A 24,790-nucleotide genomic window follows, 5' to 3' on the forward strand; every position below is an offset into this window, starting at 1 on the left:
AACTGTAGATAAGTGTATTGTAGAAATATTATGTGGCACAGTTTCCCACAAAGACTCATGCAAACATACATGTTAAGTGTAAGTTCCATAGACTATACGGGTAGGCCTTGACTTAGAACAGTTCATTTAGTGACCATTCAAAGTTACAACAGCACCGAAAATGACTTACAACCATTTTTCACACTTAAAATCAGTGCAGCATCCTCAGGGCCGTGTGATTTACATGTGATGCTTGACAACTGTTTCATATTTATCACGATTATAATGTCCTGGGGATATGTAATAACCTTTTTTTTTACTTTCTGATAAGCAAAGTCAATGGGGAAGCCAGATTCACATAATAGCAGTGTTTCTAATTTGACAACTGCAGTGATTCACTTAACAAATATGGCAAGAAAAGTCGTAAAAGGGAGCAAAACCCACTTAGCAACAGAAACATTGGGCTCAATTGTTGTAAGTCAAGGACTACCTATACTAATCTTGCTTAAGAACATTTCCAATCACTCAGGGAGAAGGAATGGTGGTAGTACAATGTTGTGACTCTCCTCACAAAAGCCGTAGTTTATCAAGGTTGCATAGTTCAGATAAGTTTACTTACGGTAATTACTTAGGACAATACACTGAACACAAATTTCCCAATTACATTATCCTAATGTACCAGGTGAACCCAGCTTGTTGGTTGCCTAGGAAAAAATTATTTATCATTATTTATCAGATTGATGGTTTATTTGCTATAAGAACCAAAAACTTCACACTCTGAATTTCAAAAGCTATTACTCATAATAAAATTAATGAAACAATAAGAGAAAATATTAATAACAGAAGTTTCAGTATGTCCTAAAGCCAATTGTTATTTTGGATTTAGTACAAGGAAAACACAGATACTATCATCTATGCCTTCAGAACTTAGTTAACAACTCAATGTACAAGTTATTACATATATGTTATTATGCATGGATTTAATGTTCATATGGCCAAAAAAGTTTGCTTATAGGTGACATAGCCTCTTGCTTTCAGAGAATGATTTATTGTATGTACTGCAAAATCTGCTCTGAAGGTTCTGCTCGAAATACAGTATTTTGAGAATACATGCAGACAATTATGAAGAATAGAAGACAATCTATCCATATAATATTCATTTTCATCAAATTTTCTTCTCAAACAATTGACCAGGTTCTATTCTAATAAGCTATATTGAAATATATACTTGGGTACATACTTGGGTATATATTTGTTTTTTAAAGATGGGCGTTACTTGTGGTTTTTTGGGAACAGAATTAATGTTAGAAAATACTTTAAAGACATTTCAATTCAACAAAGTCTCTCTCAGGTCTACTTCCAGTCACGATGTTTTTTATCTTGTTTATCAAGTGCAAACATCATTGTTGAGACTAATGGCTTGCTCACTAAACAAATATTTAATTTGTTTCCAGTGAACTGCGTCTATGGCCATAGATGACCCAGCAGGCATTTCAGGGCAACCTGGAAATTGCTAGTGAATACAAGGATGGTGATGTATGGATAAGTTGAGTTGACAAAAACATTTTAGTATATGTCTTATGCCACCGTGGATTTGTATTCTCATCAAAGAGCTATATTTTAACTGGCATTTGCATCTAGTAATGATGAGCATAAATAAGAGTATGGAAAAACAAAGACATCAGCTTGACAACCAAATTGTTGGTCTGCACCAGGGGTGGTTTCCTACTGGTTCACCCCAGTTCAGTGGAACCGGTAGTGGAAATGCCGACTGGGTCTCCAAACCGGTAGGGATGGCATGCTCGCCATGCCCCCAAACCAGTTCCCCAGTTGCTGCAACATCTTTTTTTGATGTTTTAAAATGTTCTGCGCATGCGCAGACCTATTTATAGGTAACTGCACATGCGCACCAAATCGGTAGTAATGCCAGCAGAACCCCATCCCTGGTCTGCACTGCTATATTTCCCATAGCTATCTAGTGTTGCAAAATTTGGACCATGAAAAATTAGGCAGAAAACTTGACTTATTCAAGTTGTAGTATTGAAGAAGGCTCCTGTTCATTTTTTGTTAAGCAAAGGGGACAAACAAGCAAGTAACAGATGTATTATTGGAAGGCAAAATCACAAAAATCTTACTTATTTTCACCATGTCAGGTGATCAAACTGATTGGGAAAAGGCATTTATGCTCAGCAGTAAAAACAAATGAGGGCACCAAAAACACCATGACTGGACACCCTTAAAGCTGACAACAGTCACAGCATAAAATTGAAAGAAACCATACAAAATCAGAAAATGTGGAGAGAGCCTAGTCCATAGAATTGTCAAGAATTGGACACAGTTGAATAGATACCATCATCATCAATCTTCTATATACATCTATACAGTCCTAGTCATATAGATTTATACTTCAGGAAATTTACTTCTAAGGTAAGCTAGCCTTAAGGCTTCTATTCTAAACACAATTAGTAGAAAGTAATTTTTAGTAATACAAAAGAAGGAAGTCAGTAGATGCTTAGAAAGTAATTGCATTGACTGTGACGGCTAGTTTTGAACTGCTGGATGGAAGCAAAGAAATTGGGCAGTTCCAAACTGCTTCTCTCCTGTGCTGCTCCTACCAACTTCAGAAACTTGGATCTGTGTTGCAATAGGTGGACAGTGGGGCCAGGCAGCTGGTGGGGCCACACTACAGGGCTAATTGGTAATTCTCCTAGTCTTTGCTCTTCCCCACTAGATTGAGATGGCAAACCTCAGTGGCTGGCTTCTATGTGGAATCGTCTATCAGTTCCTGCCTTTTCCTTTCAGGGATTTTCCCCTTGTCAATACTTCCTGTACCTTTCCTTCATGTTTAGATACATGGATGCTTTTACACATGGAGGGGGGGAGTGAGGGAGATGGAGAGAGAGATTTAGCCCTCTTATATTACATCTTTTAACATTTACACAGACTGTTTCTATTTTTAATCCTTTTGGTCTGCTTTTGGTACCCTTGTGTTTCCAACACTACGATAATCAAAATTAATAAGGAACAGGATGTTCTTTCGTTTCCACTTTCCTCTGTAGGACCATGGAAACTTCATAGCAATGCTGAGCTCATTGTTTAGTTTCATACAAACAAAGTTCTAGTGTTCCTACTTGTAATGTAAGGAAATAAAAGGAAGGCAACACAGAAAGACCTTAACCTATGACCTACTGATTCAGCTACTGATTGAAGTTGCAGTGCCACTGAACAAATGATCGTTACAACCAGTCCTCAGAGTTCCAGCCATCCTAGCACCCCATGGTTGCTTGGTTGCAATCTGGGCATTTGGCAATCTGTTTGCACTTACGACCAATTGCCAACTATGCTAGGCAGGAGTTTGCTGTTTTTCTAGGCCAGAACTGCACAATGTTGTCCTCAACCCATCAGCAACCTACCACAAAGAAAACATCCTCCCGTGTTTGTTACCTCCATGTCAACAGTAGTATTTTCTCACTTCTGCCACATGCTGTGCTTCATTTTGTTATAGGTGATCCCTTTGCTCCAAACAGCTATTGTCTGATGAGCATGCCCCTGCCCTTTGAATTTGGATGCAGCCCTCCATGTCAATCATCTGAGTTACAAAGCTTCCTGCTCACCACCACCACTTCATAAGGAACATTTTCATGCTAAACTGCCCTTTTCTCCATTGATAAAATTATGTGTTTTCTTAATGTTCATTGGTGGTGCATTGAAACATTGGACATTGCTTTTTCTTTTTCTTTTAATATCCCTAGGTAAGTGCTGAGGCTACTAGCTGCCCTCATTTCCCTTGTACAAATTGTCAAGAAAATTTTTGAGCCATATGAAATTAGAGTTCACTGTTCTTCTTTTAGAAGAAGGTGATGGAAGAATAGGTAACTGGAAAAACTAAGAAACTGTGGGTTCCCCACTGATGGATTTGAACTGCTCAGAATAGGAAAGCAATATACTGAGCCTGGGATTGGAGAAGATGACTTCTAAAATCCCATATAACTATGTTATAATCCATATAACTATGGCTCTATGATGTTAGCCATTGTTTGCTCATGCAAATGGAAACCATGTATCCTCAAAGATCCACCCACAGAAAGAAAAGTGATCAGTCCTTATTTTTGCAGCATGTGTAGGAGAAGCAAATAAGTATGGGAATCCACTAATCGGAGGCCATCAAGATAGAACACCTGGCCAACAGAATTGCTTGAAATCCAGACACCAATTTTTTTAAGCTAAAAGTACCATTCATAAACAGATTAAGACTGCTGGGAAGAATTGCACTAAGAACTTTACCTGCCAGGAAATAATGTAGCAAAACAATTTACATTTCTTTCATAGACTAGTTTATTATACAATTGAAAAAGAGACATTTTCTACAAGCTTATGTTGAATATTTTTCACATCAATCATGGAGAAAATATTCCGAACTTCCTAATAACTCTATAAACTCACTTAAAGTGCCTTCCACTGAAATATTCATGGATATAATATTGAATGAATTCATATTGTGCTGAAAATTCCTCTTGGTGTTCAGCAGTGTTTTTCAACCTTGGCAACTTTAAAATTCCTTGTTGGCTGGGAAATTGTGGAAGTGGAAGTCCACACATCTTAAAGTTGCCAAGGTTGAGAAACACTGATTTAAAGTACCGTCTAGCTAGTATATCTGGGAAATTGTTATCCTTTGAAGCTATTAAATCACCCTTGCTTTAAGAGATGAGAACTGGGGAAGATAAAATGTCCATCACCCATACCTCCATTCCCTCTGTATGTATTACACAATTCACTTGGGTTTGAGAATGAGGCACATGGGTGGGTTTATGAACATAGCATGATCAGGGCTCAATATATTTCATATTAGATTCCATACTGATCAAAAGGGGGCAAGAAAAGTATTCTTTTCCTCTATCACTCTGATAGTTACAAAAACCCACACTTGTTGATGGGTTCCAATAACATCCTCTAAATTTTATAGTGAAATCAGATAAAGAATTGGGATAATCTAAACATATCTGTAGTGTGAGTTCCTGATGTCAGAAGGGTATTCAAACCTCACAGTTTCTCCAGATAACATTCTTGCATGATGTGCTTTCCATTTATTTCTTGTAGAGTCACATTCTAGAATTCTATTAAGTAAAAAAACCAAGATTTCCTGTCTCATTTAGTCTCTTAGGATATAGTCAACCACCCACGGCTTAGCCAACAACATCACATGCCTAGAATGGCACTGCAAGGTGGAATTCAGTTTCTTCAGTGTAGGAGAGGATAGACTTAGTCAGTGCTACCTATAATATAACAGTTAATAACTTTATTTCAGGAAAACCAAGTGGGAAATATGTCCTGCATACAGAAAACAGCCAGGTAGCTATATCACCTAAAAACTATAAATCAAAGGAATTTATAAAATTATTTTAAAAATAGCATACCATTATTAATTATTATTTCATGATTAAACATCTGTCTAAATACAAATAATGAAACATAACAGATAACTTGGAAATTGCCCTTTAAAATATATTATGTTTAGAATTTCCCTTCACAGAAATAAAATCAATCAATCATTCTGAAATTCATATTAATCCTTTAAATACACATTTTCTACCTCCTCTTATAAAGTTAGTTCCTTTGTTGTTGCTGTTGTTCATAGTATACCAAGCAATACCAATACCATAGTATACCAAGCAACGTTACAGAAGTCACACTTGTGAGAAACCTTTCGCAGGCCAAAACATGGGTCTTTTAGGTTTTTCATTTTCCTGTTTAAAAAAAAAAGGAAACGAACAGGTGAATTTCAAATATGTAATTTTGATCTGTATAAATCTGCAACTCTAGCATATCCTGATTTATTCAACAGTCTCTTCACAATGAAGTTGTGGGTGTGCCTAAATAATAGACTCTACATTATGATAATATATGGAAAGGAACACCTTCATTTAAACAGTATTTGGGAATATATTCTCAAACACATCAATTCTGTACCAACAGCTTTGAACAGAATTAGCTTTGTGGCCATTTAGGTATGAGGAGAGTTTGCTCTTAAATTCTTACAGCATGTCTTCGTCTTCTTTTAGGCTGGATACACTCCTGCCTATATGAAGGCCACTGCAATCCTTCCGGGGTTGCTTGACTATTCTCGTGTTCCACATCTTCTAAATCAGAATCATCTTGTTGTACCAAGGGGAATTGCCTCATTGGATAAATTTCCTTGAGCTTGCTTTCAAAGAATATTTCCAAGCATCTTCCAGCCTCAGCAACCTCTGAATCAGGCTGCAAAAGAAACACCATAATTAATTTGTCATAATGTTATTTAGAATAATAAGTCTTTATTATTTTACCTGTTAAGGATATTTATTTTTAAAAACTAAATCACTTTATAGTAACATACATATATTACAATATAACAATAGCACTTAGACTTATATACTGTTTCATACTGCTTTACAGCCCTCTCTAAGCAGTTTTGCCCCCCACAATCTGTGTCTTTATTTTACCGACCTCGGAAGGATGGAAGACTGAGTCAACCTTGAGCCAGTGAGGATCAAACTCCTGGCAGTCAGCCGAATTAACCTGCAAATACTGCATTCTAACCACTGCGCCACCACAGCTCATGTATAAAGCCAAAAGATTAGTTGCAACATAGACTAAGAAAAATGGTCAACAGCAATAGCATGTCAAAATAAACAATAATATATGTTAGCATAATATATATAGTGGTATCTCAGTACTCATCTTAATTGGTTCCAGGAGGCATGATAATACCAAAATTGATGAGTACTAAACAGTTTTTTCCCATAAGGAATAATGTAATGAGTCACAAGGCAGCCAACACCAACAAGTTCTAGCTTGTGCATCAAGTACAAAACAAACAATGAGGACAAAATGTTTGTGTCAAAATGCACTGAGTACATATTCAAGGAGTTCCAAAGCAGCTGAGAACCAAGGTACCGTTATAATATATATTATACTATGTAATGGACCCAGAGTGGTTGGTACATAAGTTTAATAAATTATCTGTCCACAATAATGTGAAGTTAGAGCTGCCAGTTCTTCATCTGATATTGGCTTTCATATGCATCAAATTCTTTCAAAGAACCTAGAATGTCATAATGTAGAATATCATTATGTATCAGTATAGTATATGTGTGGATCCAAGCAATCTGGCCTTTTGCAACTGACAGGGAATTTTGTCAATGTGCACATTTTCTAAGCGCTTTCCAAGATTTTTTAGTATGGCACCCAGTATATTAGTAACCCACTGAGACCACCACAGCCAGTATACGCATCTTTCATTTTTGATTTTCAGCTCTCGATATCTCTGATGTTCTCTAGTTTTTTCTTATATTCTACCATCTCATCACATCAATTATTCACACTTCCTTTTCAATCTCAGTTAAATGCAGTGGGTTATCAACCAATACTTTATCAGTTTGTATTCAGAAATCTCACAATATTTTAATCTACTTGTTAGCCACTACTTTTTCAACTATATGTTCCTATTTTTTCATACCTGGCATATGGTAATTTCTACAGATGCTTCAATGAATCATTTTAGTGACTGCTTTATGTCATTGACTGTAAATCAGTGTGTGATCTCACATGAGCTGAGTATATTATTATAATGTGTACATTGAATATAATTTAAAATTATCAGCACATCAAAATGGTGATAAGAAGCATGGATTCTTGTTAATATAAGAAATGAATGGCAGCTATGCACTGAAACAGAACACAGATTAACCATTCTTCTAGATTCCTTATCTATTGTCAAACTCAATATTTTGAAAATTAATAAAGTTTTAAAAGCTATTAATAGTCTCCAGTGCCCTACAGTTGAATGACAGGTTTTTCAGATTCAGTATTTTACTACTAGAATTTTTTTATAAAATAGATGAAGACAAGCAATGATGACAATAAATTACAATTTGCTGAAGACATGTGAACTATAACGTCTAAAAGTAGCTGGGCACAGAATAAAAGGAAGAAGTACTCCTTTCTCCTTTACTTCCCTTAAAATTATTTTGAATTACAGTTTTCAAAATTAAAATATTCAAACCAGAACTAATACCAGTGATTTTCTATATGCATCTTTTCTTATTGTACCTCTAACCAACTCCATATTTTCTTTATCTACAATATCATTTAAAAACTAAAATAAAACTATCCATTGCAAAAGAAAAGCCATGTCCTTTTTGTGTATAAATATGTGCTGAATTCTGGAATATTGGAACTTACATAGTTGAATGTTCCACAGTTCCAAAACATAAGACGCACATCAGCCACCAGCTCTTCTGAAGAGGTATAATGTAGTTGGTCTTCTTTCTGAAGTTTTTTCCGAATAGTGGACAAGTCCATGGGCTTCTTTATAATCTGATAATAATGGCGAGCCTGTACATAATCCAATTAGCAGAATATTTCATAAATCCCATAATGCTAAATCATTCACAAAACAAATATTTCCTTAATATTTGTAATTAGTAATTCTAATGAAACCTCAGAGTTTCTCTGGAACCTAAAGAAGCCCATAACTTATGCATATTTTGGAGTGAGGTCCCACTGGTTGATATGGGGCTCAAGATGGTGTCATGTTTTGAAACTAATTTTTATTGGGAGAAAAGGGCAAACTTATTAAATACATGACTACAGAGTCATAATATTTCAATGAATTTTAATTCAATGTTTAGTCAAATTCAATGGAATAAAATTCAATTTACCTTTGTCATGACCCTGCTCCTAATTTTAAGGAGAGTGTGTTAGGAATATAATCGAATGGTTGGGTTGGCAATATATAAATCATGTAACAATGTTGTACCTGTTTCTATAAATCATACTGTAAAATGTGATTGGTTGCTGTTTCCTCAATCGGCCATAAGAGGGAGCCAGAATGACTGTTAGCTCTCTGTTAGATGCTGGGCTGATCTGATCTGAGTGTTTTGGAAGCTGGCTGTTAGAAAGTGCCGTGAGCTTTTGCAACTGCTAGTACTTTGAGTACTGAACTGATTATATGATACTGTACTATATTATTTGGATTATCCCTTAATTGAAAGACATTGCTGACTGACTGTTTTATCCGTGTATGACTTGGACTGTTTGATGGACTCTGATACCTCTATTTCCACGAAAGTAAAAGCCTATTTAAACTGCAGTGTCTCTGTATGCTGGTTTGTGTGATCTCCAACACAATTCTCACAACTCTTCTCTAAATGCACTCGCTCTCCCAACGGGGAGCTTACCTAACAGAGTGGCCAGTTCAATCCATTCAAAACAATGCAACCATTGACCCAAAATGTCTAGGGAGATTCTCAGTCATCCAGGTCATGGTTGTCCCAAAAATGCTCTTTTCAAGAGGCAACTGGCCTTCAGTTCTGACTGAAGAAGCTTCTTGGATAAAAAGTGAAATGTCTTCAAGGGAAAAAAATGACTTCAAGGCCAGTTGTCTTTTGAAAAAGACGCCTTTGGAACATTGACCCAAAAAAACTAGCAGGCTTCTGCTTTTGACAATACTAACCATGTGAAATGTTATGTGTATATTCAGCAAAGCACCAACAGATAAATCATGCTGAACCAATCAATTGAATGAATATCTTATACTAACTAAGAGAAAAAACTTTAAAAAGCCATGACCACTTGGTTTTTCTTGGATGGCAGATTGGTTGACATGGCTTATTGGCAAGATTAGCCTTTTCTGTGAATGACGGATTATGTACTACTTGTGGAACAATTACAAAAAAGTGATTATTTATTATTATTTAATAGAAAAGTAGAATTATACCCAATTCTCTAACATAGCAACACTCTGTCCTTTCAAAAGAAATGCCCTTAAATAAATTATAACAAACAATAAAACAATTATTCCCCAAGTAGATAGAATTTATAGAAGTCATCAAATTTACTGGCCAACTAGAGGTAGTCGTTGATTTACAACTGCTCGAAGTTACAACGGCACTGAAAAAAATGACATATGACCATTTTTCAGACTTATGACTGAAAAAGCATCCCCATGGTCATGTGATTTATATTCAGATGCTTGGCAACTGACAGTGTCCCTGGGTCATGTGATCACCTTTTGCAACTTTCTTAACAAGCAAAGTCAATGGGGAAACTAGATTCACTTAACAACTGGATTACTAATTTAACAACTGCAGTGATTCACTTAACAAATATGGCAAGAAAAAGTTGTAAAATGAGGCAAAGCTCACTTAACAAATGTCTCACTTAGCAACATAAATTTTGGGCTTAATTGTGGTCGTACGTTTAGGACTATCTGTACTGTATTCATATCAATATCAAAAGGCACATTGTGCCTCCTTCTTCCAGCTTTGTACATGCAGTACTGTATATGGAAAGAAAACTGGAACAGTGTTTGAAAGTCCATTGAATCTCCAAACTGCCTTTATATTCTTTTTTCTGTTTACAAATCTATCAACTGATTCAACTACAAGATTAGATCAATTTCTAATGTAACTGGCAATTTTGTTGAAACAGTTCTGCTCATTTACAGTAATTGGTAAAAGCATTTTCATTGTAAAAGGCAAAGACAAAAAAGACTGTACACACTGAAAGGGTGGGGAAAAAGTAATCATTGATTGATAAGGTCATACTGACCAGAGAAGTTACTTCCTTCTGTATACTTACCAGGGGACTGACTGGTTCATGGAATGGAAGACTCAAGCTATTGCAGAACAGTGAAAGCACCAATTTTTCACACTTCTATAAAATACAAATCTACAATTAACCTATGTATAATAAATGGCTACATGAGCATTTATGTTCTGTACAAACATTTATACTGGCTTCAATCAAGAGTTTTTACACAGACATTTGAATTTCTTAATATTCCTAGTTTTTCATAGTATAATTCTAAAACAGGTTGATCTACGTGCAGCTCAAAAGAAATTCTTGGCTAGAGTCCACTCTTTCACTTCTATTGTTTTAGCATAATATCTATAGCACAATTCAGCGCACTGCAGTAATACAACTAGTTTACTTTACTGTAACATACTCTGAATGCAGTAGCCCTGATCCTATTAGCCTTTTGCAAGGCATGAAGTTGTTTCTCCAGGCATACAGGCCAGGAGGTTAGACTAGCTCTGCAGGTGTTGATTTGTGTTTTTGTGACTGGGGGTGGTTGCTTTAATTTTGGGCATTGTGGATTATATGCTGGGGTTTGTGTTTTAATCTTTGTACACCACCCTGAATCACTATTATGAAATGGTCAGCCGTACACATAATTTAAATAAACACATTCCAAGTTAAAAATTAGTACAATGTAAAAAATATCCTGCACATATTTTTCTTATCCCCTTTCATTTAATAAAAAAGAAGAAAGCCAAAATAATTCAAAAACTGCTTAATTTATCTAGATAAAATTCAGTCCAGATCCTACTGTAACTCAAATCTAAGAACTCAGTTCTGCCCCGTTCTTAAAGAAGCTCTTTCAGTGCTGTTTTCTGGGTCATGCAAACCTACTGAAAAGGGAAAATACATTATTGGCAAAGATAGATTTGTCATTAATATTGTTGCCTAGACTTACCTTTTGGTCATATTCACCAAGGCCATAAACTGGTCTTGCTTGCATGAGTGTATTATAGTCAAATCGTGTGTTTTCACAATCATAGACTACCTCTGGTGTTTCCACATTGCGACAAAGTGTGCACACCCATTCACCTCTGCAGCACAAAAAAAAAAACAATATGCACATTGGGCTACTGTACAGTTTGATTAAAATGCCAATGGTAGACATTGACTTAACCAACATTCCATTAGACTTCAGATTTTTTAAAATCTGAAATACTAAATCAGGGAAGAATTTTCTTTTACTCATTACTCCTGGCAAAAAAAAAAATCCATTGCAACAAATAATGTAGAAATCTATATAGATTATACATTCCTTAAGTTATTATAACAAGTTTAATAACATAAGACAGGACAGAGACATAAACAGGATTCACAAACATCAGAAGCAAAGAAAAAGTTATGATATTCTTTCAAACATACTTTACTGTTTGTAGGAAATTAGATTGTAATAACCTTAAAAAATACCCAAACAAGTCTTTTTAATGTTTCTCCAACTAGTTATTCTCAATGTTTGTCTTGTTTCTTTTCAAAAATAAAATTTCTGTTTGAAACATATACACTGTGTTAGATTTTTTCTATAACCAGAGGTGGTATTCAGCAGGTTCTGACCAGTTCTGGAGAATCGGTAGCAGAAATTTTGAGTAATTCGAAGAACCGGTAAATACCACCTCTGACTGGCCCCGCCCCCATCTATTCTCTGTCTCCCAAGTCCCAGCTGAGGGAATGGGGATTCCCATTCCTTTATCCAATATCCTTTCTCTGCCATGCCCACCATGCCACACCCACTAAGCCATGGCCACAGAACCAGTAGTAAAACAATTTAAATCCCACTACTGATCCAAACTTAACATTGAGTAAGTTCTTATTTATTCAAGATTTCCAAACAAGCAAACAAAATTAACAGGAAAGAAGCACTAAAAGTAGCACATCAGTTTAAGGACAGGTGTTTAATATTTGGGTATGTATGTTCTAAAGCAGCTCACTTGCAAAGATCTAGCCCTAAAGGAGAGAACAGTTAATTCTAATTCTGTTATACTCACACAGGAAAACTAAGTAATGCAGGAACATGGCATGAAAGATGAAACACCTTTGGGCAGTAATCACAACACAAAAGTTCTCCTCCATTTAGGCAAACAGCACAAAAATCTTCATTCTCAATAGTGTGATCTTCATGAGGAAGCCCAGATTTCTTCATATTATTACTTAGCCTGTGATCTCCTGAAGGAAGTAACACCTGTTCAGTCAGCTGGCTTGTGAGGATCCTGCTTTTCTCCAGGTTTTCTTCAAGTTTAGGATTTAGACTTTCAGATGAATGTCCTTGATTGACCTGGGATGAAAAGGGAAAACATTTTCACAAAAAGTGCTTGATATACTACAGAAGCTTACATACAGTACATTTTCTGTAGAGAATGTAATATATTAGTTTCTTCTGAAGACTGGATATTGGGCAGGTTTCCTGAGGTTTCAATTTACATAATCTGGAGTTAACACTTATTATATAATTCATTAATTTTCATTAGTTTTAAATGGCCTAACCAACATAGTCATCGGCTAATTATAAAGCTAAAATGTTAGCATCTGAATGGAAGTATACCTTATAAGTTAGACATATAAACTAGTGGTGGGGTTCAAAATTTTTACTATCGGTTCTGCGGGTGTGGCTTGGTGGGCGTGGCAGTGGAAGGATACTGTAAAATCTCCATTCCCACACCATTCCAGGGGAAGGTTACTGCAAAATCCCCATTTCTTCCCGATCAGTTGGGACTTGGGAGGCAGAGAATAGATGGGGGCAGGGCCAGTCAGAGGTAGTATTTACTGGTTCTCCAAATTACTCAAAATTTCCGCTACCAGTTCTCCAGAACTGGTTAGAACCTGCTGAATACCACCTCTGATATAAAGCCTTCCTTATAGCCTAACTGGCCTTTTAATGAAAAAAGACTCCTTCCATTTAAAGAGGGAAAGAGGTTCAATGAAGACACACTAAACATGGGCGTCAAACTCACAGTGTGACATTGCTGTCATGTCATGTGATGTGATGTTTCACGATGTTTTTCCCTATTCATGGAGCTGGGGTGGGCATGGCTTGCATGTGACGCATCCGGCCCGCTGGCTACCAATTTGTCCATGATCCCCAGTAAATGCTACTAAATGCATTTGAATAAAATGAAAGAAAAAAACCCAAGTTAAGGCAGATAAATTGAATTTACCTTAATAGCCATGCTTGAAGACTGAGTACCACATTCAATAATCAACAGAAATGTCCCATCATGTGTACTTTTCTGTGGCTGCAATTTAAAAATTGGAAGCTCTCCAGATTCTGATGTGCATATCTTCAATCGTTCCAATCGCACATATGGAATTTTCACTTCTTTGGCACAAATTCTAAAAAGTGTTAAATAGTGGATCAACTTTATCAGTTCTATGGGTCATTCCTCTATCTTACCTTTATCACTGTAACACAATTCGGCAGATTAAGTCAAAATGTTCTATTTTGTTAATATTTAAATCAGTACTGATATTTTAACATTGTTTTTATTAATTTATCTTATATTTCCACACTATCATCTCTACACAATAGTAAGCTGTTAGCACATTTCCACACTCAAATAATTTTTATACTGACTCCATCTATTCGTAATTTTGGAATGATGTCTAGACAGAAAAAAGAAATTATGATTTCTTACAATGCATATGAAGGAAATATCTGATTTTAAGAGACATATACAATTGCTAAATTAGATAAATTAAAGTGGAAAATGGAGTTTTATAATCATAGTATCATGTTATAATTTTTGCAGGATATATAATTCCTTTGAATTAGTGAGACATTTATGCCACTCCTATCTTATTAGGTATGGTACTAAACATAATAGCTAGATACATTTAGTATTCACATCTGCAGTTTTACAGACAAATTTAGTTTTCCATTTACTGTATAATTTGGATTAATTCATGTTTCATACATTTCTCTCCTCTAGAATTGCTTCATTCTACCTTGATTATATCAACACTCGATTAATTCCAATTTACATACTTTCTAAATGAAAAAAAAATTCTTTTCTTAAATTCCTTAAAGTTGTAGGATCCATTAATTCTGATTACCTGTTGTTCTCACTAGTTTTAATTTCCTTTTCAAAATGTTCTTCTTCACAGTTAGGACTATCTACAAGAAATAAAATGAGTAAAATAACACAAAGCTACCTTGATTAAAGAGAAGATTTTTTTTAGCAATCAAAATACAGACCTATAGTAAATTTCTCACAGAAGTACAGGTAGTTTTCAACTTCAATTTGTTTAATGATGGTTTGAAGCTACGATGATACTGAAAAAAATGACATACAACACATCCTTGAAGTTACAACTGTCTCTCTCTCTCTCTCTTTCACACACACACACACACACACACACACACAGGGTTACAATTCAGACACTTGGCAACTGACTCACATTTACGACAATTGCAGCACCTTGTGATCACATGATTGGAAATTGTGATATTTTTTTCCAGCCAGCTTATAACAAGTAAAGTCAGTTTGTGTGTGTAATTTGCTTAATAACTACCGGTATGTGGTTTGCTTAATGACCATGGCTGCAATAAAAATGGTTGTAATCAGGTCTGGTCACATGATTGCATCACAGTCATCAAAATTCTAGTCCTGATTTTCATAAATTCAGGATTATCTGTAAGATTTGCTCCAATGGAATCCACTGGAACATGAACAGGTGTATTCCACAGAATTTCTTACTGTTGCCTCAAAATATTTCTTAGTTCAAAAGACGTGAACAAGGTATTGAGAAAGTTGCATACAGGACAAAGATAGCTACATTTTGACGACGATGTGCAGATAACATGAATATCAGAAGTTGTAATTCTGGGCTTTTTTTAAAAAAAAGTATGTCACATTTACTGGACTTAGATTGGTATGCATATCCTTAATTCCTTCCTTCCGTAGTCCATTAACAGAGAAATCATGTAAGAAGAGAGAATTCATGGCAGAACAGCTCCAAATGCTTGTTCAATTGATGCTCCAAAAACTATAAAGAAGGACGGTGAGTTTTTGCTTTAAACTTAATCCACTGTTTGCTTTTAACATTTACAACAGTTCCAGGGATTTTCTCCAATTACAGGAGAATATTGAGAAATAAGGGCTTTGTATCCAGCAGATACTGACTCTGCTTTAATATGTCACTCGGGTGATCGTTTTAGTTCCTCACACAGCTCTATTGGTGGAGCTCATCCCTGGAAGTCAAAGGGAATTTGAAGTTTTCTTTCCTGTCAGCATGCAAATTTCTATATTCGTTCATAGGAAAACTTAGAATATCTATGATTCTTGAAACCTCTTAGGGATTATAGGATTGTATTCTAATACATGAGGCAGGAAGGGCTGGAACAAAATGTTCTTGGACTCTATTAATATAGAGATAGTTTTGTTTTTCTTTGTACTTATGAATCTGCTTTTGTGTTTTCCCGAAGAAGGGGGCATTGCTAATCTTATTTATAATACTGACCATCATTAAGTGTCAATATGTTTACCTCAGAAAGTAAATGCTTTTTACAAAAATCTTTATTAATAAAGCAACATTACAAAAATTAAGATACATTTAACATATAACATATCTAAAAATAGACTGATCTATTCACAAAGTTTCCCTATTTCGGACCTGACACAAGTCTAAAATCTTATCAACTCTCAATTATGAATCTTAAATTCATAAAGTTATTATCTGAGAGCACAAGTCCTCCACTGGCAACAACGTTAGTGTCTGGAGGAAGCTAGGAGCTTGGTGGTTTTCCAACGGCCTTTGCTGTCAGCAAGGAGCACTGCTGGGGTGGGATCCAACCACGGTGAAGACCTTTACTGCATTCAAGCAGGCGGAAATCTGCTGGTAGTTCTCCTTCCGGCAGTAGTCAGCAGGAAGCCACAAAATGGGTGTTCTGGGGTGGGGGCAGGGAAGAGTCAGTTTTAGGTCTACTGGATACAAAGCCATCCTATTCCCTCAAATGGACCTAATTGGTCCTGTCAGCTATACAACCCTGGAGTTGTCATAAATAATAGCCCCTCCCTAAATGGGAAAGGAGAATATTATAAATTCAAAGATCCACTGGGGCAAAAAAGCTAAAGGAAAAAAAATGGTTCTGTCTGAGATAAGACAGCAGAGCTTAAGATATAGCAGAATTCAATAGCAGTTTCATTCTGAAAGAATTGCCATCAATGGTATCCTTGTATAGAAAATACATATAGCCTAATTTGGATGTTACTAGAGCCTGAATGACAGTTGGCAGATCTGTTGAAAATGTCTATTCATTCTACAAAATTACATCACTTTTACATTCCGTAAACTGGCCTTGCAATACTAGTTAATCACAATAAATAAAATATGCAAAGGAGGATGATCAAGTGATGGTGATGGTATCTGGATGCTTCCAAAATATCATTCTTGAATAGCCAAACTCCCTGCTACCTTTTCTATCTTAATGCATAATAAACTTTTCTCTGCTACTTCTCTTCTCAGCAGTAGTATAACATTACTGATAACATTTAAAATTGTATTGTATCATTTTTTTTACTTATTATGTTATCAGGCTCATTCAAATTAACAGATCTCTAATATACGGTAATAGATCTCTAATATTAAATCAAGCCTAGACAAATATTCTATTTGTCCTATTATTAGCAGGGAAGTTGATTCATGTTTACTAAAGGCCAGTATAGTGGACTTTAATAGAAAACATGGGACAATTACAGAAATCATAATTTAATTTATGGTTTCTCATTATAAAACATTTGTATTTTCAGCAGCAAATCTTGAAATAATTATGCTATGCAATATATGATTTTAAACATCCATGAAATAAAAAAGAAGAAAAGTCTGGTACCTTCAGTGTGTCCTGGTTTGGGATTAACAGATTGCATGAAGGTTGTGTTGCTGATAAGTAAGGGAGAGGAAGTACATGGCTGAGTTTTCTTCACTGAGAGATTAATAGGCTCTTCCAGAATATTTTGTAAAGGAAGAGCCATTTCATTCATGTCTTTTGATTGCGCAGTGACAATATTGCTCCCAAGAGGATAACTCACATGGCTAAACTCTTCATTTTCCAGCTGGTAATTGAAGAGAAAAAAATGAAATTTGCAAAATATTTTATACATCAACAAAATAATCAATATAAAAGCAGAATTATTTTATTCCGTCTCAGAATGCTTCACTCTGAGGGACACACAAGCATGAGTTCAAATAATTTAAGATCTTTGAAAACCACAGATCTACAAAAAAAATTCACAAATGTCTCAACTTCCTATCAGTATCAGGCTAATTCTATGTGGCAACAGCAAATTACTTATTTAACACTGCCAATAAAATTCCTTGGAATTGTTCATGAAAATCCAAAGTCTAACTTTTCTTTGAAGGAGACTTTTAACTTTTTGCCATAAGAACAGAAAAGTCACGCAAGGATTCTAGGGTGATCTCTATGTCAAGAAATAAGAAACTCTTGGCAGGAATTTGATCTGCATTGGAACTTTTGAAATTAACTGGGTTTATACAAAAGGCACCTTAGTACTGAAGTTCCAGATAACTTAAATGAGACTGCATAAAAATACTGGCACAATTTTTAAGGTTCTAACAAACTTAGCAGATATTTTTTCAGCTATGTGGTGGTTTAGCAAATAAACTAGAATGACCATTCTTGTGATTCCCCCCCCCACCCCCCACTTCCGTCCCTACCAAATGATTATCTGATGTATAACTATTCTTACCTTGCAAACTGGATTTACCAAAGGCATGCCACCAATTGCTAAATGTTCAATATTTTCAGAACTCAGGGTCCTCGTTCTATCCAAGGACAGATTATAAGTAGATACAGATTCAGGAAGCACTTCAGAGACGTGTGATACATTCTGGGGCAGGCTAGGTGTTGCACTGCAGATTTCTTTTGCCTGTGAATCAGCTTGTCTGGGTGCCCTTGATGAAGATAAATCAACCTCTAAAATGTTTGGAAAACCCACTATGTTCATTGAAGCTGACCGCTGGGGGAAGAGGGGGAGAAAAAAGACCATAGGAAGCTCAGTATTCATTGCAACATTAATTCTTTCACTATGAAGGTTTTTGTAGCTTGATTGCAATATTAAAATATTTAATTGTTTTATCTTGTTGAACACCATTCTGAATGTTTATCATAACAATGATCTATTTTAAATGTTTGAATCTACTAAAAGGTTCCTCAAATATCGGTCAACATATGTTTTTCTTAAAATTCATTCATTCATTCATGGACAAATCTCCTAACAGAAAAGATCTTTTGTCATCTCATATAAAAATAGAAAATGCTTCTTAAAACCCTCAGATATAAAATTTAAAAGCAAAATAAATGGCTTTTCACAATAATTATGTTAATAAGGTTGCAAGTACGTACGTAATCTTCAAGTAAATTTTACAAAATTATGATTTTTCAACAAGTTGTATTTTGATTTATTTTATATAGAAGGAAAGAAGATCGGTTTTTTTCTGTTATTATATAAATATGTTATTTTTCCTATGCTAGGGCACAATTTTTAATATAAAACTATTTGTTTTAAAATATTTGTATACTATTTCCTATTTTTTAAAAAATCTCAAAGCCATTAACAATAAAATTGCAATCTATCTCAACACCTGATTTAATTATATATGTTTGATTTTAGTAAAGAAGCTTTTTCGCTCAGTAAAAACATTCTATCAAATTCACCATTTTCAAAAATTGGCCAGATGGAAGACATTTTTTCTTTAAATTCCTTGTTTACTTTTCTCTCTTCTTTTCTTGTCTTAAGTTCCCTATTTTATTTCTTGTTTTTTTCCTACTCTGCCACTGATGTCTATGGGAAGGTGATAATGGGTCCAATCCTAGGATATTTTGAGACAATGGAAGTAATTTTCCTGGGAAAATTAAAGTGCTACATATGTAATAAGAAACATAAAAAGATGGTTCGTGAGTTTATGTGTGTCTCAAAGTAGCAATTGAATTATGTAACAAATGAACTGCAGCTATGGACACTGCATGCTGGACATTCAACCCAAACATGTAAGCATCATGAATTTCTGATGTGACATCTCGAAATAACTATTCATTCAGCAGCCAGCTGGTATGCTTCTAAATCGAATGCAACATTATTCTGAGTCAAATATAATAGGCAAATTCATAAATGAAACTTCATTTTAGATTTTCCTTAATTCTGTGTTTATTTACAATCTTAAATCAGCGGTTTTTCCATTTAATCAGAATGCCTTTTCTTACAGAACTGCATGAAAACTGCCTTGTCACAAGAAGAGTTATCTCTTTACCCTTCATGCTTTTACCGATGTACAAAAATAATTCTAAAATGAAGCTTTTTTTCTCAGGCATATTGAAAACTTTTAGATTAATTCCCAGAACAAAAAATCATTGTCTGGGGGTCTTGTAAGATTTGGATTTGATAGATACAATAATAACTACTCTTAATACTCTGTGTGAGAATTGTTTTCTTAATATTTTAATGAATAATTTTAAATCTAATAAGCCTATACATACTTGAGAATTAGTTTCTCAAATTGTTCATATTATTGTGAGATTTTCCCTATAAATCTTTCTATTAATTTTTCATTAGAGAACTCTATTACAAAATATGGAACACTACATATATGATAGAGTTATAGTATTTGGTTCATCTATTGATTTGTGGAACTTTCATAGACTGTGTGTTCTGAAAAAAATTCTTCCCAACTGGAGATTCCATATTTGTAGAATATTAGAGATATTAGAGCTTCCAAGTACTAGAGTCAGGATTTGAAGTATCTCCAAATATCCCAAAATTTTGTAACTCTCGTGTGACTACTCTATGTATTATTGGGTACAGTATTACAGTAAAGTATTAACCGCTTATCCTTGATTGGTTCCAGTTAAAATTGTTATATCTTCCCTGCCAAACCCTGTCCTGCTTTCTGCTTTGAGTGCCTTCTAAGTTACTACAAAACAATACTGTTCTGATTTGAGAATATGTCATTCACAAGCAAAAATTTTCGTTTCTTTCTTCTGACTTGCTGCCCCTTCCAGCATACACCAGTCAATGGGGGGGGAAAAACCATCAATGTGACATCTCTAACTTCAGGCCTCTCTCATGGTCCATTTTCCTTGGCTTGAGTTGATGGATCCGCCTCTTATACCCCACCTGGGCATCTCCAAAGTTTAAATAACAAGCATATGGGAAGGGACCAGGGCAGAAATTGCTCCAGAAAAAACAAAAAAATGGTTTTATAAGTAGAATAGAATAACTAAAACTGATTTGCTGATGAGCAACACCTTTCTGAGCCAAGGTGGCGCAGTGGTTAAATGCAGCACTGCAGGCTGACTGCTAGATCAGCAGTTCAGCGGTTCAAATCTCACCGGCTCAGGGTTGACTCAGCCTTCCATCCTTCCGAGGTGGGTAAAATGAGGACCCGGATTGTTGTTGGGGGCAATATGCTGACTCTGTAAACCGCTTAGAGAGGGCTGAAAGCCCTATGAAGCGGTATATAAAAATCTGCTATTGCTATTGCTATTCTTCCTTTAAGGAGAGGGAAGAAGGTACAGAACATGACAGCAATGTTCCAATATCTCAGGAGTTGCCACAAAGAAGTGGAAGTCAAACTATTCTTCAAAGCATCTGAGGTAGAACAAGAAGCAATGGGTGGAAACTAATCAAGGAGAAAAACAACTTAGAACTAAAGAAAAATTTCCTGACAGAACAATTAATCAGTGGAACAACTTGCCTCCAGAAGTTGTAAATGCTTCAACACTGAAGGTTTTTTAAGAAGAGATTAGACAACCATTTGTCTGAAGTGATGTAGGGTTTCCTGCCTTAAACAGGGGGTTGGAATAAAAGACCTCCAAGGTCACTTCCAACTCTGTTATTCTATTCTAAAGAACATGACAAATAAAAGGAAACTAGCAAGGAAGTAAACCCTACTTTTCCCCACAATAAAATAGTGAAGATGAATGATGCTTTGTCTTGTTAAAAGACTGAAGAAAAATTGATGTCAAAAGCAAAGAGGGGAATAGTTACAGATCTAGAACTAACTTTGGGATATAAAGTGCTAATAAGGCAAAGACTGAGGAAGAAATGGTTGGATGCTGGAGTGACCAGAGAAGAAGTATATCCTTGTCCCTGTAATTCCAAAAATATGAGTCTGGTCCAGTGGTGGGTTTCAAAGGTTTTTAGAACCTCTTCTGTAGGTGTGGCCTGCTTTGTGGGAGTGGCTTGCCAGCTATGTAACCAAGTGGAAGTGGCTTGCCAGCTATGTAACCAAGTGGGAGTGGCTTGGCGCTTAGCAACCAAAATGTTGGCTTAGACACACTGGCATTTGAAGCACGCAAGTCTTAAAGCTGTCAAGTTACACCCCTAACCGTTTAGGAAAAAACCCCAGGGGTGTTCAAACTTGACAGCTTTAAGACTTGTGGACTTCAACTCCCAGAATTCCTCCTCCAGTCATGTTGGCTCAGGAACTCTGGCATTGAAGTGTACAAGTCTTAAAGCTGTCAAGTTACAAGACCCTTGCATCCCTAACCCTTTAGAAAAAAACCCAGGGGTGTTCAAACTTGACAGCTTTAAGACTTGTGGACTTCAACTCCCAGAATTTCTCCTCTCGCTCTTCATCTTGATGATGTGCAGACGGGCGCGGGTAGAGAGCTGGAACCAGTTCTAAACAGCACTGTAGATTTGTGGAACCTCTTCTATAGTCTGGTCACATCCATCCAAGATATCAGGATGATAAACTGCAAAGGTTTTTTTGCACACTGGGGCTATCCTTAGATGGTGTTGAAAAGTGAGGAAATATTTCTTTGTTACTGGTACAGCTAATTATGCTGTACCAGTTCAGCATAGTCTCAGCTAGTCTCACCCATGAATGAGATCAGAGCAACATCTTGGTAAGTAATGACAGTGTCACTGTTATTAGTAGCATAGTTACATGGAAAATATAACTCCTTAAATCAATAAAAACATTAATCTTACTAAAAGAAAGAAGGAACAATAGCGGGGAAATTGGAAATGGAGCTATCAAATTGCCTAGTTCTCTCTGGATAAAAGTTAATTTTGTGATATCAATAATAAAGAAACTATGCATTGCCCAATAAAATGTGTACATGAAATGTTGTACATGTGTGTGCTTACTTATCTAAGATCCTGGCAAGATCTGATAAATTTTCATGCTGATTCACAAAGCTATTGTCAAGGATGCAATAAAAATGTATTGGGAGTAAGGCTCATTAAGTTCAATTAATTATCTCCTTAAAATGATCATTCCTTTTTCCGCTAGGAGGAAAGGGAGAGGAATCTTCCCCCTGTGTTTTTTACTGCCCTAAATTATGATACGTCTATCCTATTTTTATGTTGTCTAAAAAAATTTAATATCTCACCCTTCAACATCACGAACGTTCATATCATGATTTTATGCTGCAACTTGTGCCATTAATTCATTTGACTTTTTGATATATGATATATTGCAAACACATCCTCACTTATATGCAGTTTGTTTACTTTTCTCAATCCTTATGTTTTCACTTCTTACTCTTCTCATTTGTTTCCACTCATGTAGTGAAAGAACAATCTCACTTCTATATTTTTCCTTATGCTAACATATAAATTGCAGGAGCATCTGAAATGATGCTCTTTATCTAAACTGAAAATGATTAATTATGATTTTAATGAAAAAGTATTTATTTTCCTACAATTGCTTTCATGTTGACCGTGTGGATTTCAACTTTAATATTGTAGGTGTTTTCACTGTCTTTGTTCCATACATTTAATGTCAGCCTTACATGGAAAAATTAGGATATGATACCATTAATGGCATGAAAGTGGAGAAAATATTAACTTTCTTGTTTTTACAGTATCAGGAAGTTATCAAGTGATGCAGGGATAATGCCTATTTAAAAGATAGAAGTCGTATTTAAAAGGAACAATAGAATGAAAAATGTGTGCAAAACAAGCTACAGAATAAACTGGATAAGGAAATGACAACTGTTAATAAAAAACAGGTTTGGGATTTGCTAAAATGGCATAGAATTTTTGCAATTGCAGAGAAATTACTGAGAGTAAATGGATGCAAAGTAATAAAAGATGCAGCTAAGTGGAACAAACCCTTGGCAACTCCTTTATGCTGTAAACTTAAACAAATGCAGTAATTCAAATCAAGTTAGCTGAAGTTTAACTCAGAGTGACCAGAAGCCTACACCTGAATTTAAATAAACTGTTTCTGATCAAAAGACTCTCCTGTTGCCACGTGATGGAATACAAAATCAGCTATGTATTCTGTAAAAATTCATCATTGTTTAATAACAATAAAAATAAATGATTTGACAATTGTCTCCCCTAAAAGAAAAAGAAGGGGGGAGAGATAATGAGTTGGCCTTCTCTAATACTCCAAGATTCATAAGTTGCTTAGAGACCAAAGGATCTGATCCATGCCCATTTCAACTGATCTATCTACCTCCATGACATTTGTGAGGCACTGGCATCAGGCCACCATTTCTAACATTTAGGACTGCCAACTGATCTAAAAAAAGGGAGAAATCTAAGCAACCTTTCTACAAAGTTCAAACCAACTTGCCTGTTCAAACACATGGTCAAGAAGACAAAAGAGAGTTGCTAGGCATATCCTGAGAGATGGATAGCATAGCTTCCCCCAAGACATGATCTGAAAGTAACAACTTGGCTGATGCTGAATCCTGAGTGCTTGATTAGCAATAGAACTACTTTTTTGTGCTATCACATCATCTAATCATTTTAAGTGAATTCCAAATGTAGAGGTGCTTTGGATAGCAAGATGGATGGCATATACACTTACAAAATAAAGAAATAAAGAAATAAAATATTATTACATATTTATAAATTGCCCTGCCTTTTCATAGAATTAAGAGATGTAAACAAGAGAAGTAAACCTATCAAATCTATGACAGAAACAAGTCAATTTAAATGTCAAAAGACTTTGGGATAAGAGATGTCCTTAGGAGATCAGTATCTGTTTATTTTATGAAAATAAACAGCTTGAAAAACTGGTAAAGTTACTCTGATAAAGCCATAAGCTTATGTCAGGTGCATATTTAGCAATGTAGCAAGATTTAGGATTTAGCCTACAATCATCAACATATTTTGAAACCTCACATCTGTAATAGTGTGAAAGCTTTTTGTTATAAATTGAACAAAATTTAATCTTACAATCCCAAGCTTCTAGTACTCGGGGCAGAGGGAGGGAAAGAGAA

At 35.4% G+C, this 24,790-nt stretch overlaps 1 protein-coding gene across 1 annotated transcript in view; it reads right to left on the bottom strand.

Annotated features, from left to right (window-relative positions):
- Positions 1-5,663: 5,663 nt before the first annotated feature.
- The window catches only part of TRIM66 (tripartite motif containing 66), a 40,747-nt gene continuing 21,620 nt past the window's right edge, over positions 5,664-24,790 (bottom strand). Inside the window, exons 10-19 of the mRNA XM_032212896.1 lie at positions 18,297-18,566; positions 17,420-17,642; positions 14,644-14,704; positions 13,749-13,923; positions 12,582-12,868; positions 11,498-11,633; positions 10,600-10,674; positions 8,200-8,352; positions 6,016-6,234; positions 5,664-5,723 (exon numbers count right to left, since the gene is read on the bottom strand). Of these exons, the coding sequence (XP_032068787.1) occupies positions 5,664-5,723; positions 6,016-6,234; positions 8,200-8,352; positions 10,600-10,674; positions 11,498-11,633; positions 12,582-12,868; positions 13,749-13,923; positions 14,644-14,704; positions 17,420-17,642; positions 18,297-18,566 (1,659 nt within the window). The remainder of the gene's footprint in view (positions 5,724-6,015; positions 6,235-8,199; positions 8,353-10,599; positions 10,675-11,497; positions 11,634-12,581; positions 12,869-13,748; positions 13,924-14,643; positions 14,705-17,419; positions 17,643-18,296; positions 18,567-24,790) is intronic.

This window comes from Thamnophis elegans, chromosome 1 (genome assembly GCF_009769535.1).
Source record: "Thamnophis elegans isolate rThaEle1 chromosome 1, rThaEle1.pri, whole genome shotgun sequence".
NCBI classification, from domain to species: Eukaryota; Metazoa; Chordata; class Lepidosauria; order Squamata; family Colubridae; genus Thamnophis; species Thamnophis elegans.